The sequence below is a fragment of the Saccopteryx bilineata genome, chromosome 7 (assembly GCF_036850765.1).
Source record: "Saccopteryx bilineata isolate mSacBil1 chromosome 7, mSacBil1_pri_phased_curated, whole genome shotgun sequence".
Taxonomy (NCBI): Eukaryota; Metazoa; Chordata; class Mammalia; order Chiroptera; family Emballonuridae; genus Saccopteryx; species Saccopteryx bilineata.
Genome location: NC_089496.1, coordinates 25,485,197 through 25,502,259, shown reverse-complemented (window position 1 = coordinate 25,502,259; position 17,063 = coordinate 25,485,197). Strand labels below are relative to the sequence as shown.

Sequence of the window (17,063 nt, the reverse complement as noted above, 5' to 3'; positions counted from 1 at the left end):
GGCTAGGGGGGCGGAGGGGGGTGCGGGGGCGGGAGGGCGGGAGAGCGGGAGGGATGGGGGTGGGCGCGATGCCTCGCTTCACTGGCCCGCCGCTAGAGGGAGCACGGGATTAAGGAGGGGGTGCAGGATGCTGATGTTGAACTGGCCGAGCTGGAAGGAAAGAAGAAAGGGAGGGGAGGGGAGAATCGAGGACTGTCGGCCTAGTCAGGCCAAGAATGCAGTTTTCACGGTGGTGGGAGCTGGGCGACCCTCTTGCTTGGACAGGACAGGGTCGGGGGACACGCAGGATGAGCCCCTCAACCACTGGCACCTTCTTGCTGACAGGTTAGTGGCCTGCGCGCGACAGGAGGTACCAAGGCCAACAGGCCTCCGCCTTCCCATCCCCCACCCAGGTTTTGGGTACCCGGGTGGATTTTCTGGGCGTCAGCCCCTCTTGCTGCCTTGGGCCCCACTGCACCCTTCGTCCATGTCTCCCTGCACCCCACTTCCGGCCCTTCTGTGTAGCTTCCCAGGCTTGACCCCTGGCCCTTCTTTTTTCTGCGCGCCCCCGCGGGCCCCTCCCTGCCCAGAGAACGCAGAAATTTTATCTCCCAATTCCATTCCCAACACTGTCCCCCACCTCCACCCCTCATCTCCAGCTTCGGTGGTGGACATCCCCCGATTCCTGTAGCAAAGAACAGGGGGTCGTTGCCACTTTTTTCTGGGGGGCTCTTTACCCTACCAATGTGGCTCTGCGGCCCAGATGCGAGCCATAGGAAATGGGTGTCAAGCTGTGTCCCCCTCTACCCAAACACATTTTTTTTTGTCCTTTTCTTGAGTCTAATCTGGAGAGAACAGAAAAATGTGTATTTGAAACATCTAATCCCCCCCCCCCCCCTTACTAAGCGCATTTCTCGGCGGCGGATATCTCGTTTGTCCTAGGTTTTATGGATCAGGGAAGCGGCATCACGAAATGCTGGAACTAAGTAGGAATCCAAGTCAGGGTTAACCCCGGCTGGGGCTAGAGACGCTGCAAACGGCACCATTTGCCCCACCAAGTGCACTATTTCAAGAAAGCAAAAACAATTAAAAGCAGCTGTGAATGCCTCCAATGCGCTTGGCGGGCTTCGGAGGCTCGCAGCCACAGCCCTTTGGTGGTGATTACGAGGGAGGGTTTCGTAGCTTTCCCTGCAACGTTAGATTTTTGTAAATCTTGTAAGGAGAATGAATACATTTAGTCACGGCAACCTCATGTTAATCCTTTCAGGCGCGTTGCCGAGATTGAGCCACAAATATTTGTGTGTATCTCTACGTATAAACTTAACATTCTACCTTAGAGAAAACTGCACTGAGTTACAAGACTCATGTAAAACACTGATGAGGAAGGATACTTTGAATAAAAAACCTTAGCGCGGATTTCCATTTAAGCGCCCCAAAGTGTTAGGCGCTGAGAAAAGGGACAATCTGTTGTTGATAATCTGAGTAAAAGAAGTTTAAGTTAAAATGGAAAAACAAATTATTTACAGCTGAGTAAGGTTCCTTAAACGGCTGAGACACATTTGAATTTGAAGGCTAAAATTAAGCATATTTTAGTAATATTGCAATAGATTATACGGAAGGATAAATAAAAATTTACTCTCGATAGATGACAGGGTGGCAGAGATTGTACTTAAAGCGAGCCTTTGTAGGAATAAACAAAACTGTAGCACATTACTGAGATTTTACTTTTTTGTCAAATAATATATTGACCATTAGATATATGAATGAATGAAATGCAGATTTCTAACAATGAAAGATGTTTTTCTAGGAACTTGGGGGAACACAATTATTCTTTTTAGAAGTGCCTTTTAATCTTTAGGATGTATACCCTTTTCTGTGAGATAGAGGAATTTCAGGATTTCTTATGTTTGCTGGAGTACTGTTACGTTGACCACCGGACTCTCAAATTCTTAGCTTTATTTTAATCCAGAAAAGTTACTTCACCTAGTTGTTAACTAATAGTCTTTTCTAAAAAGTGAAATTAAAAATCAGTATAGATGGTAAGGAAATTTCAAGTTTGAAAATTGTCCCAAGACTTTAGAAGTTTGAACAAATTTGAACCAATTGATTTTTTATTTCAAAATGTTATCCAGGTTTTTTTATATTAAAAGGAAAAGCTTTAGTATTATTTTTATCATAATAAGTAATTTCTATTCATTGCACAAAATTCAGGGGAAAATACTCCAGAAACCTGAAAAAAAAAAAAAAAAAAGGAAGAAAATCAAGATCACCTGTAACCTCTTCATTCTAAGATAACCGCAGTGAACATTATGGAGTTTACTTTTTTAGACTTTCTCTATCATATATATGTACCTAACTAATATAAATTTTTCAGAGAGTTGCATTTTTATAATTTCTAAAATTAAAAATTGGATCAAATTAATTTTTCTCTATTATTTTCTTTCCAAGGAGACTTAACTGTCAAATAACATTACATATTCAGAGACTTTTCAAAAATGAAATATTACCTTTTCTAATTTAAATGTTAAATGTACACTAGTACATAAGATTTATAACCAAAGAACTGAGAATTTTCTCTGATTTCACTGTTCTGACATATACATATATAGTTATCATTTTGGTATATTTCCTTGTGTTTATTCCTCTACATATGAAATAATTTTTCTTTGCCTGAGAAATAGAATTTTCAGGGGAAAAAAACCAACATCAGTAGATAAGTAGTTTTGATTAACCTTTTTTAATCTAAAACAACAAGTAATTCAAAATAAAAACAAAAACAGGTTAATAGATAATACTTTAGATTACATTTTTTGTGTTATCTATAGCATCAAAACAACATTAAAAGCTACCCCAAAAATTAATAAACAATTTTAAACACTTTTTTTGACATTTAGAATCATAAATGAATTTTGGATTTTCTCAGATATGTGTTCCCAATATGGACTGTTTCATATCTATTTGCACAAGATTATATGTAAAGTAAAAAAGAGTTGCTAACATGCATTATCTGTTTTATCAATAATAACTGGGATTGTATTTGAACATTTTCATCCATCTTAATGAGAATATACTGCAGATTTATGAAGCTGGTGATTTACCACCTATATTTAACTTCTAGTTTAGTGGGAAAATTGTATTTCAAAACAAAGTGAGATTTTCACCTCTCAATAATAACTAGACACTCTATTTGGACATTTTATCTATTTTATGATAATTTGCCATTTATTTGTGAAGCTGTTGATATACTTCATATATTTAGCTTAATTTCTCTGATAGTGGGAAAATTGTATTTCAAAACAAAGTGGAATTTTCATTTGTCAAATTATACCCAGCCTTTCTAGTTGGACAGTTTATCTACTTTAAATGACAATTTGCTATTTGGATCTATGAGCCTTCTGATTTACCACATACATTTGGCTTAACTTTCAATACAGGGGGAAAAATTTATTTCTAAGCAAAGTAAAATTTTCAGTGGTCATATATTAACTGACCTTAGTATTTGATCATTTTATTCATTTATTATAAGAGCCATAGCTCTTATAATGCAATAGCTGTTGATTTACCTCATATATTTAGCTTTAATTTTAGTATAGTTGACAAATTGTATTTCCATGCTGTGTGGAATTTTCACTTGTCTCTAATGAAAAATACTGGTGAGAGACAGCTTCAAAGAAATAATGACAACATGTATACAGTTTCTAACTGGTTTTCCACTGCTGAAAACCAGGCTCTCACCAAATACTGAAATAGTGAAGAAACCCTGACATGTTCTCAATCAAATATTAAAATTGTTTGGGATTCTAATGAGTACAGTATTTATAGATCACATTTTCTCCAAAATGACCACTTTGTTCCTTTTTCTTTACTAACTGACCACAGTCACTCTGTCAGACCCCTTTTCTGTCAACTCACCCTTACGTTAGTTTTTAAACACCAGTGTAAATTCTATTGCAGATTCTACTCAATATTAAAAGGGACTCTAGATACACAGATGATGTGTGTCCGTTAGAGAATCTTGAGCTGGGGCTCTGTTTTAATCAGGATCTCCTGAGAAATATTAACATGATGATTCTGTTTTTCTTTCCATCTTTTGCATCGAGCAGAGACAGACGGACATGACAGACAGACAGACAGACAGACACAAAAACATCCAGTCTTTTTCTGACCTTCAGGATCCAGTCTGCTATCTCCCTGATTTCCAGAAGTATTAAGCCTAAAGCAGCTGGTGTTTCTAAGAATCAACAAGTCTCTTTGAAATGACTGTTTTTCAGATTATTAGGGTTTTCAGGTTGGTGGGATCAGATAGAGCCTCAATCTCTTAAAGCTGTTTCACATGAACTGTCTCCAAGCAAAATGCCCTATAAGCAAAATTCCCGGGTCTTTAATTTTTAAAACAATGTAACTATAACAAAGGCAGCATTGAATAAAAAAACAGTCTCCGCAGTCTGGCATGAGAGCATTTGTGCTGATGCTCCGACCTTTCTGGTATGATGTCAGCATGTGCATGTATATTTTTACATGACTATAATTTTAATAGGGGTAGACTCTTTTTTACACTTTGGAAAGATAAGTGAATTTTCTTTCAACAATGCGTTTGTCAAGGCTTTAAGATACTATTGTGTGTGAACTGGTGTGTAGATTTGCAGGATTGCTTCGTGAGCGTGAGCGGCTGCCAGCACCTGTCAGGTGTGTGGGTTACTGAGTTTGGGTCTCGGAGTGGTCCCTTGTGAAGGCTCGACCTCCGTTGCCTTGTTCTTCTCCAACATTTTTGTGAATGACTTTGATGAAGGGTGCTTGCTTTAAAATCCATAGATGACTTGAAAAGGGATTAGAAATAGATAACGGAACTTAGAGTTAATAAGGTTTAAAAAGGCTGCAGTGCTGTGCAAAAAGATATTTTATACTAGTAAATGTATCATAATTCACTGAACTGTGAGGATGGAGGTGATATTATATGGTGGCAATTTCTGAGGAAAAAGGTTAATATGAACCAGCAGCATGATGTGGCTGCAAAAAAATAAAAATTAAATTTAGCTTCTGGTGATAGTATAGTGTCCATATAGTCACAGAAATTAATAGTACCCTGCTCAGATTAACCACATCTGTAGTATTGTGTCCATTTCTGCCTGTCACATTTAAAGAGAGATGTTGACAAATTAGACAGCTTCCAGAGCAGACCGTGAGGATGCTGAGGGGTCTGGCAATCCTACCATCGGAGCGATCCTCAAAGGGTCTGGAAGTGTTTAGCTTGAAGACTGAAAGTACACATGAACTCTTCTGTTTGCCTCAGAAAGCTGAGCTAGTATCAGTGGGTGAAAGGTGGAGATGGAACTCTACTTGAGACCTTCCTAACAGTGCAGTTCAGGGAGAGAAACAACTAAACATCTCGACTTGCTCTATTCTTTTAAAATATCAGAAATAGTCACCTTTCTTGCAACAAATATTTAATTTGAAGGCCGCGATAACATTTTAACATAGGACAGCAAAGATACTTGTGATGGAAACATTTTATTTTTTTCCCCCCTCCATAAACTGTCTAAAAAGAATAGACCTGTGTGTTGCAAGTTGATCTCTTACAACTTGAAAATTGCTGCAACAGGGCAATTGAGCACATTCCTCCCTCCCCTCTCATTCCTTTTCAAACATGACAATTTGAGAAGAGAATTAAAGGTTTCTTTCTTTTTTTCACCCCTGTGCAAAGCGTCCTGGCCTTCACTTGCTTTCTAGAGGGACTCATTCCCCGGGGTTTCTAGCTTGCCCGGGGCAGGCTTCTTGGGTGGAGTGGCCACAGATGCTGGGAGTACCCAGGGATGAGGGGGGCAGGTCGCTGCTGGCTGCTGGTCCAGGACATCTCAGCCCTGGGCTGGTGGGTCCTTTGACCCAGGGGAACATGGGGGGCAATTCTTCCTTCTGTAGCCCCTCACCACCCTTACATAGTCTTGCAATACTTCAAATTGTTTGCTTTATTTTCAATAGAAAATAAAACCTGTCAATCAAAAGTAGTTTCTGACACTGTGCTCTTTGCACTTTTATTCCAGTTTCGCCTGGTTTCTGGCTGCCTCAGGCACGTTCTCAGTGTCTCAGACAGGTCTTGGGCAGATTTTTCTTTCCTCTCCACCTGGTTATTGATTGTTCCTTTTGATTACCGAATCTAACTTTGAAAATGTGATGGCTCAAAATTAGTTTGTGGAGTATCCCACTCCTGAGAAGTGATAACCTGGAATGCTTCTGACCTCACAGAACCATTTTGTACACTGAGCCTTGAAAACTAAGGGGCTGCCCGTGAGAGATGTGAGGAAAGAAGAGAACATTCTTCAGTTGTCTCTTTAAACCCACTTTTTCCTGTTTCTTTTACTCCTATCTCTTCCCTCCACACTCCAGAACTTTGATCCTCTACCCAAATAGTTAGGTCAGAAATATGGCCTCTGTGTAAAGTATATTTTTCATGTTGAAATAAGTGTGTGCTTATTTTCTCTATCTTTTATAGAAGGGCCGTGCACTTTTGTGGTACTGTAGGAGTTCGCAGGGCAACTTCTGATGGCTGGCTTCCCTGCTGAAGATGCTACAGGCGGTCCTGGGCTGAGCTCCTATTTCCGAGAGAGAAAGGCTCAGAGATGAGCTTCTAGCTTGTACTTGCTGGCTCACCTGATCCACAGGTGGCTACTTGCAATTCCTTGAATGCAATGCTTGCTCCTGCTCCTCGGTTTGGGAAGTGTGTGATTCCCAATGTTTAAATTCTAAAATTTCGAGAACACATTTCAGAAATGAATAGGAGCCTCAAAACATGAGTTACTGGCATGATTATTAGTGTTGCATTCTCAAAAAAACAATACGTTAGTCAAGCTAAAGTGCTCTCCCCGGGTTACTTTGATAGGATTTTTTTTTTTTTTTGTATCTTCATCTGAAAATTTATACGCACTATTGATGCCATAGAGATTTCAGTGTGTTTTGTTATTTTAAAAAGCGCTCATCTTTAGCACGTCTCACTTTCTGCTTAATTGCCTTGGACTAATCAGACTTGTAGAATAGATCTCCGGCATTCTGTACCCCGGGAGTCGCCACGGCATCTGTTGTGACATGGAAGACAGACTTTTTCTTTTCTGACAAACGAAGCCGCTCATTTCAAAAATGTTTAGGAGTTAGGCAGCTCTGGTGTAAATTCTTTTCCATTCTTCAGCTTTTCACTCATTCATCTGCTCACCCCTTCGATTATTATGGAGATTTGGGGTTCCCTGAGAATTTGAAAGCAGGGATCACAGTTAGTTTTACTATAGTAGTTAACTGAAATATTTTAGTTCCCTATTTCTTCAGCAATAGGCAATAGAAGTAAAGTTGATGTTTTACCTTGGAATGCAGAAGGAAAAAAAAATAGCCCAAGGTTATTTTTTTTTCTCTTTAGGAAATTGGTGTTTCTCATTAAGCTCTAAAATGACATTGGTTTTTCTCTCCTGTGAAATAATCAGTGTAGCACCTTTAACATCTTTCATTTTCTGTAGTTAATAGAGTTGATTCTAATCAAAGACCAGTACTGCAGAAGTGGAAACCGAACAGGTTGCTACATGTGCTTATCGAAATTTGAAATGAATGTGATTTTTTGTCTAGCCGGTTTACTTCTGGGAGTTTAGCTTATAGATGTATCTGTAAAAGTGCTCAAAGAGAAAAGTATAAGGATGTTTACTGTAGCCTTGATGGTAATAATGAATAACTAGACACATTAGTGGTCATCTTTACTAAGTAATAATTCTTTTATTCTTTTTTTTTAATGTCGCCTGATTTTGAGATTCCGTGGGAGCTGCCAGGGAATACGCGGTCTCTCCCGTTACGGAACATTTGCATTATTGGGGTTGACAAAGATTAATCAAATAATCACACGTAGAAATGTGCCCTAAGAGCTACAATAAGTGCTACAAACGCTACAAGAATTTCTGAGTTGGAGATTTAGCCAGACAGGGATTAAGGAAGGCTCTTCTGAAGAAGTACTTTGGGCTGAAGGATGAGTAAATGTTAGTGAGGTAAAGAGGAAAGGTATATTTGACGGAAAAGAAGGAGCTCTGTGGAGGCCCCAGGACACGTTGACAGGGCAAGTAAAAGGTGCTGGAAGAAGTCCAGTGAAGTTGGACCGGGAGGGAAGGGGAAGCACAATATGAAAGAAGGCTAGAAAGGAGGTAGGGGAACACATTTTGCGGGACCCATTAAACCACTTAAAGGAGTGTAATCTTTTACCTAAAACCTCTGGAAAATCTTTGGAAGGGTTTAAACAGGACACGATCACATTCGCATTTCAAATAGAGCACTTCGGCTGTTTTGTGCAGGAATGGTCGAAAGGGTCAGAATAGATTGCAACAGACCGGCTCCAAGGATTCTTTCGTAATCCAGGCTAGCAATAGTGACCTCTTGGGCTTGGGTGAGGATGGGGTGATGGTGATAGGAGGGGCTTTTTGAAAAGTAAATAGCAACAGGAGGGGGTCATGGATTGAATCTGGGCTGGAAGAGGTGTCAAGGGTGATTTCTAAATTTCTGTTCACATCCGTGAGGACTTGTGGCAGTGCCATTCACAGAATGAGGACTGCTGGAGGGGGACCACTGTAAGGGAAAGATCAGGACTCCTAGTGTGGACAGGCTGAGTGTAAGGTGCTCATAAAAAAGAAATTGCGATTGAGCCACATAATGTAAAAGCTATGCTACCTTAAAATGTGGTATCATGCAGACATGTGCAAGAGATATGCTAAGTGAAAAAATCGTGATCACAATATGTAAAAAAGAATGTGTGTTTATATGTAAATATGTATAAGCATATTTGCATATACAAAGAATATGGAAAGGTGCAGAGACTATTGAGAGCAGTATTAGAGGGATGGCAATAGATACATGAAAGGGAGCTTTCATATTTATACCCCCCTGGTTATACTGTTTGAATGAATTACAATGCGAATGTGTGGCTTCTATAAAAAAGAAAATTAATGGTAGTTTCAAGTAAACAGTCAAGATGAGAGTATTTCTCTTTCAGAGTTTGCTTAATTGAAAAATCTTATAAGCATTATGATTTTTTTTTTATTTCAAACAAATTTTTCCCCCTACAGTTTTGCTTCCTTAACCCAGTAGCTCTTACGCTTTGCTTTGCTTTGCCTTTTAATCTTCCACTAGATTACACTGTTACGCTGGATTTCACATAGTTTACACACTGTTTTGTCATTTGGCTTTCACTAATTTTATTAATTGCAAAACAGTGCAACGTTTTGCCAATGAGGACATTACATTATAGGGGTGCATATATTATGTACCCTTTTTGTATGGGTCCCACTAGTGCTTCTTACAGATCTAATATTTCTGAAATAAAATACAGATAGTATAATTTCCGAGCAGTGGAAACCCAGTAATTCTGTATATGCCTTAGTTGGGATATTTGTGCAAAAGAGTAAAATTACCAAGAGAAGTAGGTAACTCTCCCTTTGCCGTTAAACTCCTTTCCTTCTCAATTTTAATATGTGTAATGAAAAGTTGAATTTTGTGCTCATATCATTTTGCTTTTGTTGCATTATTTCTTCAGAATAAACACCTGAGATTATGGAAGTCCGATGGTACAAATAGCAGTATAACTCACTTCTTATTACATCTGGCTTTCTTCGAAAGGGTTAAACTGCAGCTCTCAACCGATCTGCCTTGGCCAATACTAAATTAAGAAGACCTAAAATCCCATCTTTTCAGCCTTGAGAGGCTGGCCCGGAGGCCATGTGGAGTTTGGGATGTTTGGAGCCCCTGAGCCATTGACTTTGCTCTAAACAAAGCTAAATGCTTCGAGTGTTTACTCCACGCTGCCTTAGAAATATTATCATTTTTTATGCGTTACATCCATGAGAAAAAAGAAGAGTGTTATATTTTGTTATGCCAACTGTAGTAACAGCGTTTTTCATTTGAACATACAAAGAAGTGTAAAATTTTTTATACTAGTCAAAGATTAAATGGAATAATAGCTCACAGTTTCTAAAGGTTTTACGTGTGTTATCTTGTTTAATACTGTGCTAAGCACTCTTCTAAGGGTTTTACGTGTGCTATCTTGTTTAATACTGTGAAGTGGGCACTGTTCTGTCCCTACCAGAGGGAGAGTCTGAGGTACACTGAATAACTTGCCCAATGGGCAGAAATTGGGATTGAACCCAGACGCTGCGTCCAGAGACTCATGTTAAACACTATTTTTCTGAACTCCAATTTTATTTCACCCGGAAGCCTCCTTTCTTACCTAGCTTGTGATAAAATTATAAAATTCTAATAACTTTTCATTGTATTAAATAGTTACTTATGTTATGCCTTGCCAGGATCATCTGTTTTAACAAACTTTGGTGGCTTCTTACTCTTGCATTCTTGATTTAAAGTCTTGCTATTGCACTTCTTTGAGGAATATCTTCCCCTGACTCCCTTTAGAGGTCGGGGTGAAGAGTTCTCCTCAGTAAATCCTTTTTTTTCTCCATAGGTTCCAACTAACGTTTTCATCTCCTTTTAATGAGGGATGTGTGTGTGTGCGCGCGCGTGTGTGTGGTGCACATGTGTACTTAGGGCATGGAATTAATTTCCATGTCACTGCCCCCTTGCTAGCTATTTCTAATCCAGCAGTCAGAGGAAACTTATTTTTTCTGAAAAGAAAAACAAATGGAAGATGACCTACTAGTAATAATAATAAACATCTCATATTACATTAAAATATATAGTTTACAAATTGCTTTTCCATTTAACCATGTAGGGGTCGGATAATGAGGAGATGACACGAACTGTGAAGTCAGTCAAGATATGGGTTCAAAATCCAACTCTGCCGTTTCCTTAACTAACGACCTGGGATAATCTGCATAATTTCCTAAGACGTTTCTTATCTTCATTGTAAAATGTCACTGATAAATACCTACTTTGCAAAACTGATAACAGAGGATTAAATTAGTTAATATGTCTAGCACCCTTAGTGTGATGCTTCACACTTAGCACCTAAAACATGGTAGCTAGTAACAATGTCAGCTAGCAATTTGTAGTAGAGAAAAATAGAAAGATAATGAGACAGTTTAAAAAGTATTGTGGATAGTTGATAAAGGAAGGGAAGAGAAAATCTAGAGAGCAAGGGAATGATATAGGGGAGGGGGTGCATCCAATTTATAAAAAAAAGTGAGGGTCCCCTTCCAGTAAAACCTGAATAGAAACAAAGCAGTGGACTCACCTTGATTCTAAGATGAGTGTGTTAATCACATTACATTTCATTTGGCATATCCTGCTGTTTACTTGGACAATGATGTTGGGGTGAGTTATTATTTATTTCTATCCCTTGACGTTCTGATTAGCTCATCAGCAATCAGTCACTATTCATAGCTCTTCAATTGCTTTTATTAAGTAGCAAACTCCTCCTCCTCTAATACTCCACAATTTATTCAAGTTTGGGAAAGAGTAATGTCTCTTGAGTGAGTGCTTGCCCCAGGCCAGATGAAATGTAGTCATGCTGCCACACGACTCAGAATGAATCATGGAATCTTAAGACAAACATTAAGCACCTTATGGTTTCTAGGGAATTTAAAGGCATGCCAGCCACCTTTGGATTAATTTCCAGCTTTGATGATTTTTGAGAGGGAGTATTGAGGAAACGAATAAACTTGATATGCCAGCTAATTTTGTGAACGTCTTCTTAGTCGGGGCTGTGTAAACGCAGTATGCATGCTATTCTTTGCTTCTGTGTTGATGAGAGCAAAGCTCACACCTAGGTACAATTGCAGCTCAGATTATCATGAACTCGTGAGCACAGTGGAGTTCCTTTCAAGATTTTTGCCAATGATCCATTATGTTTGAAAAGAGTCCAAGAACCAGTCTATACAGATTGACTTTTTTTTACTACACATTAGAATTAATCTTGAAAGTTATATATAGGCTATTTTAAAAATTAAGTCATATTTTCCCATCCTCACTGAGAAAATTTGTACTCACAGAAAAAAATGCTATAGCCCTTTTGTTTTTTTTTTGTTTTTTTTTTTTCATTTTTCTGAAGCTGGAAACAGGGAGAGACAGTCAGACAGACTCCCGCATGCGCCCGACCGGGATCCACCCGGCACGCCCACCAGGGGCGAAGCTCTGCCCACCAGGGGGCGATGTTCTGCCCATCCTGGGCGTCGCCATGTTGCGACCAGAGCCACTCTAGCGCCTGGGGCAGAGGCCACAGAGCCATCCCCAGAGCCCAGGCCATCTTTGCTCCAATGGAGCCTTGGCTGCAGGAGGGGAAGAGAAAGACAGAGAGGAAAGCGCGGCGGAGGGGTGGAGAAGCAAATGGGCACTTCTCCTGTGTGCCCTGGCCGGGAATCGAACCCGGGTCCTCCGCACGCTAGGCCGACGCTGTACCGCTGAGCCAACCGGCCAGGGCCGCCCTTTTGTAATGAAAATCAAACTTCAGTAGTGTTTTCAGTGAGTGTTCTACATTTGTCAGTGTTAAGTTCACAGTAATTTTTTTAATGCAAGGATCCACACTTTTAAAATCAAATGGTTATTTTCATGTTAGTGAGATTTTTTTTCCCCCAAGGTGTGGGACTTGAATGTTTAAGTGGACACACCATCCGTGGCATTCTGTCTTGCCATTAGTGACGTTGTCTTGTGAGTAGAGCCATAAAATTTGTCTTTTATTTAGGTATATTGGGCTGTGGTCTTCTGTGGTCAAAGTGGACTTTAGATGGATCAATATGAACTTTTAAGAAATGAATGGGATCAAAGCAATGTTGACCTTAAAACAGAGTGATATCTGTGGGATGTGTTTGCACTATTTTACCCTGCCTCTATTTGTTAACAGTTGAGGCCCCAATCATTGGTATTTTGAATCCTGTAAAAGCCGACTAGACTGCCCTTATGTAGGACCTGGGAAGTGTGAGCCACGCCATGTTGGTTCACCTGGCAAGGCTGTGGAATAGCATTAAATCTCATGCTGGGTTAGTCAGATTCTAACAGCCGAGAGTTAAAAACAAAATTCCTATAGAGTTACTCTAGTCATTTCTTCAAATTGCTCTAAAAGTACAATATGTGCAGTTTTGTGTATATAACTCTGAACAGTAATTCTCATGCATAACATTGTCTGAGAACCACTGGACTAGAATAAAGGAAGGAACAAAAGGGGTGCTGTCTGGACACTCAAACTATTGTTTCTTTATGGTAACTCCCCAATCCATGGAAAAGTGGAGAATTCTAAAGAATCCTGACTGCTTGCAGGATTTGCTCCATTCTCTTTTAAGATCAAGCCTCTATAATCTTCAGACATGTTAATAGATTTGGTTGGTAATGTGAGGATTAAGCGAGACAGTATACATGCAAGCATCTTGCTCAGGACCAGGTGATGGGATAGATTTAAATCTAACTGTTGCTTGTCATTTCTCTTTGAAAAGTTGTAGAGAAGAATTTGGTCAGCTGCTTCCTCTTGGTAGATTGAAACTTCCCACTGTCCAACAGTGACTTACCTGTTCTTCCAAACTGGCTACTTCTCTGGGCCAGTTGGAGGTAAATGTGGGTGAGGTTTTCATGTCTAATGTCAGCCCTACATTTGGCGGATAGGATGTGACTCAGTTGAATGTCCTATATACCCTTGGGATCTGTAGGTCTTCTCTCAGCTTTCTAGAGTTTAGACTTGTGTGTAAGAATCACCTGATGAAATTGTATAACATACCTAACTAGACTTTCCGTGGTAAAGTCATGAGTATGTGTTTTTAGATGTTTTTATTATGTATTTTGGGGGGTATGTGCGGGTATGTATTTTTTGAGAGCTGCAAAGGTGAGTCTTATGTAATCAGCACAACCCTGGGAGTACAGTATGTTGCTACAAGATCTGTGAACATTTCTGACCCTATTTTTAGTTTAAATTATTTAGGAAATGACTACTGTATTTCTCATGTAGGTTTAAAAGGACATAATCTCCGTTATTAAGTGAGTCAACCATTTATTAGACAAATCAGCCGTAAGATTGGCCTTTTAGTAGATATAAAATTAGTAACTTAAGTTTACATATTTTAAAAATTGAATACCAACCAAGTCTTTTATCTGCTTGAGGCAGTAGGATCTTTGATTTCCACTCCCAGGTAGCATTGAAATGATCGCCTGAGGTTTTGTTGGTTTGTTTTTAATAACTTTGGTTTTGAATTGCGTCTTTTTTTTTTCCATTTTGGAAGGTAACTTTGTATTTTTCATAATTTAGTATAAGTTCAGAATTTTACTTACAATTGAGTTTGAAAAGGAAATATACATTTTGTTTCTGATTTAGTAAGATGAGGAGTCCTTTCAACATTGCTTCCTGCACCCCAACAAATGTTTCTGTTCTCACTTGTCCCTACTTTCTGATTCATGGAGTATTTTCTTTACTTGAGAGGTACCTGGGCCCCCCCATTCTAGTTTCTCATCAGGTAAGCTCCTCTTCTTTTTCTTACGCACAAAATCTGTTCCCCTGCACTAAAATAACCAACCCTTCTCCATCTTCCGTGCTTCAGTATACGTATCATTTTATCTCTTTGCTTCTCTATTCCAGGCCAGTGTTTTTGAAAGATTAACTGTATTTTCTGCCTCTGCAGCTTGACCTTTTACAGTTTGGCTTCTACTCTTACCGCTTTATTAGAACTCCACTGTAAAGGAGTCACTAGTAACTTCCCATTTTCCACATCCAGCAATCTTTTCTAAGCTCTCATCCTCTGACCTTTTGGCAGTATTTGAGGATGCTGATCACACCCTCCTTCTTGATGTCTCTTCTGTTGACATATGTGACACTTCAGGCTCAGTTGTCCAACCTCTGTGACTGCCTGTCTCTTATTTCTTTGCTGGATCATCCTTGGCTTTTGCTTGTAAATGTATTTATTAACACATTCTTCTACCTTAGCTGTCCCTCCCACTTTTGTGCATTCCTTCTTGCTGTATTTCAGCTCCAGCAGCTAGGACAAAAACTATGGCGTACACCCTGGGGGAATTCTTGGACTGAACCCAGAGAAAACATACCTGAGATGCCAGAGAAAGGGAAACCCAAAGTTGTAGTTAGAAAAATGGCACCCAAATATCAAGTCTGAAAAGTAAGGATGAAAAATAAGAAAGCAAGCAGTAAGACTGGTAGTTTGTATGATGGTAGACAAATGGGTCAAGAGCATAAGTGTCTATCTTATCCAGGTCCTTTGTACATGAGGGCCTAATACGTGTTGCCTGAGAGCATGCTCTCTTGAAGGAATTGCACTGGGGCTTTGCTTCAACCATCATTTCTCTGGATGACCTCAGATCTGTATCTGAAGCCCCATTAGATTCTCCTGTGAACCAGAGCTCTATTTCTATCTTCCTCGTAGGCAGTTTCACCTGGATATCTACCTGGTATCCCAAATTTAACGTATTCCAAATTAAATCTGTTATCTTTGTTGTGAAACCAACTCCTTTTTTAGGGGCTGGGGTTCCGAATATATCACTGCTCTGTCATTCGGATCAAAAACTCAAAGCCATTTTTGATTCTTCTGTTAGCCCCATCCAGCAGTTTGGAAAGTATTATATTATCTCCATGATGTCTTGGAACTGGCCCTACCTTCACATTCTTCTGCTTCAACTGCTGATTTATGGGCTGACTGACTTGACATTCCAGAGATAGCCCCCTGTTAGTACCCCCTTCCCCATTTCTCTTTGTTACTACCAGAGTAATGTTTCCAAAACTCAGCTGTGAATTTAGAAGACACTTAAAACTTATGGCAACATTCCTAGCTGGAGATAATTGCTTCCCCCTCAGTGGTTTTGTAGCACTATTGTAATTTTCTACTATATTTATGTGTGATAATTATATATACATTATTATATATATATTTCTGTACATGAATTATAAATCCCTGTAGATTGTAAGCTCCTCAGAGGGCAGGAACTATGTCTTACTTATCTGCTATCACCGTATATTCCTTGTATTTGACATGAAACAAATATTTATGGAATTGAATTAAACAGCTAGCTGGGCTGGAAGGAATCTGATCCCGATTAATAGTAGGTGATCTATGAGAGTCATTTTAATTTAATATTAATGTAATTTTTTGTACATCTGTTTTATTCTGAAAAGCTTTTTTATTAAGCTCTGCTGATGGCATAAATGGAACAGTTAACTGGAAGACCAAACAGGCCAACAATTTTATTATCAGCAGAAAAATGGCTGCTGGGAAGGAACATGGTGAGTTTAGGTTGTAAATCTGAATCCCTTTTGGGGAGTCAGTTAAATGTCTGCTTCCAATATTCCTTTTTCTTTTTAGTTGTGTGTGGATTTTTAAAGTCAATCTGAAAAAAATTAAATTTTGCTTTTCTAATCTTCTAAAACTTCTGATTCTCTAGTTCTTAATCCATTATTTTCAAAGTGTTTTTCCTTCGCTATAGTTATGCCTTTTTTTAAACTAAAAATAATTTATGTTTTTAACCTATTGTTTCCCCTTATCCAGTTACTGGCTTGCCATTTGTAAAACTTGTCCCAGTGTGGTTAATATAACAGTTTACTTACAACATTGAAAAAACATGAAGTACATTTAACATAAATCATTTTAAAACAGTATTTATGTAATGTAACCGTAGAAAAATGGTCATAAAATATTTTGGCTAAGTGTGGATGATTTTTCAAATGATTTTTGTGCAAAACCATATTGGTATGTTTTGCTATTAAATAATTAGATGGCACTTGTTTTATAGTGGAAAGATTATCTGACCCTTGAATGACTGATTGTTCCTTTAAAAATGTTTTTCATATGTATAAATATGTCCATTAGCAATATGCCAGGACCTTTGAAGTACTGTATTTCATCAGGGAGGAAAATACTTAATAACCAAACTATTGGTTATTTTAAAATAATCAAGTTACTATCACGAACTTTCATAATGTTGTATTTCTTTATTTTGAATCTTATAATCCCTCTTACACCTCCCTCCTCACCCACCCCACCCCACCCCACCACCACCACCCACCCCCCCACCACCACCCCCGCTCCCACAATATTGACTGTATTTGGTGAGGAACATTAGCAGAATGGTAGCCTGGTTTTCTCAACTTTGGGTCAACTAAAGTGTCTGTAAAGACAAATCAAAAATATTTTTAAAAGAAC

General features: G+C 39.0%; 1 protein-coding gene across 4 annotated transcripts in view; it reads left to right on the top strand.

Moving 5' to 3' along the window:
• The first annotated feature begins 128 nt into the window (after positions 1 to 128).
• SGCE (sarcoglycan epsilon) overlaps positions 129 to 17,063 on the top strand; it is a 72,503-nt gene continuing 55,568 nt past the window's right edge. For 2 of the 4 annotated variants that reach the window (XM_066239947.1, XM_066239951.1), the window contains exon 1: positions 178 to 324. In XM_066239947.1, coding sequence (XP_066096044.1) covers positions 216 to 324 — 109 coding nt within the window. In that variant the 5' untranslated portion in view covers positions 178 to 215. Of the gene's footprint in view, positions 325 to 17,063 lie in introns of all 4 variants that reach the window. The other 2 variants (XM_066239950.1, XM_066239949.1) reach the window with 2 other exon arrangements.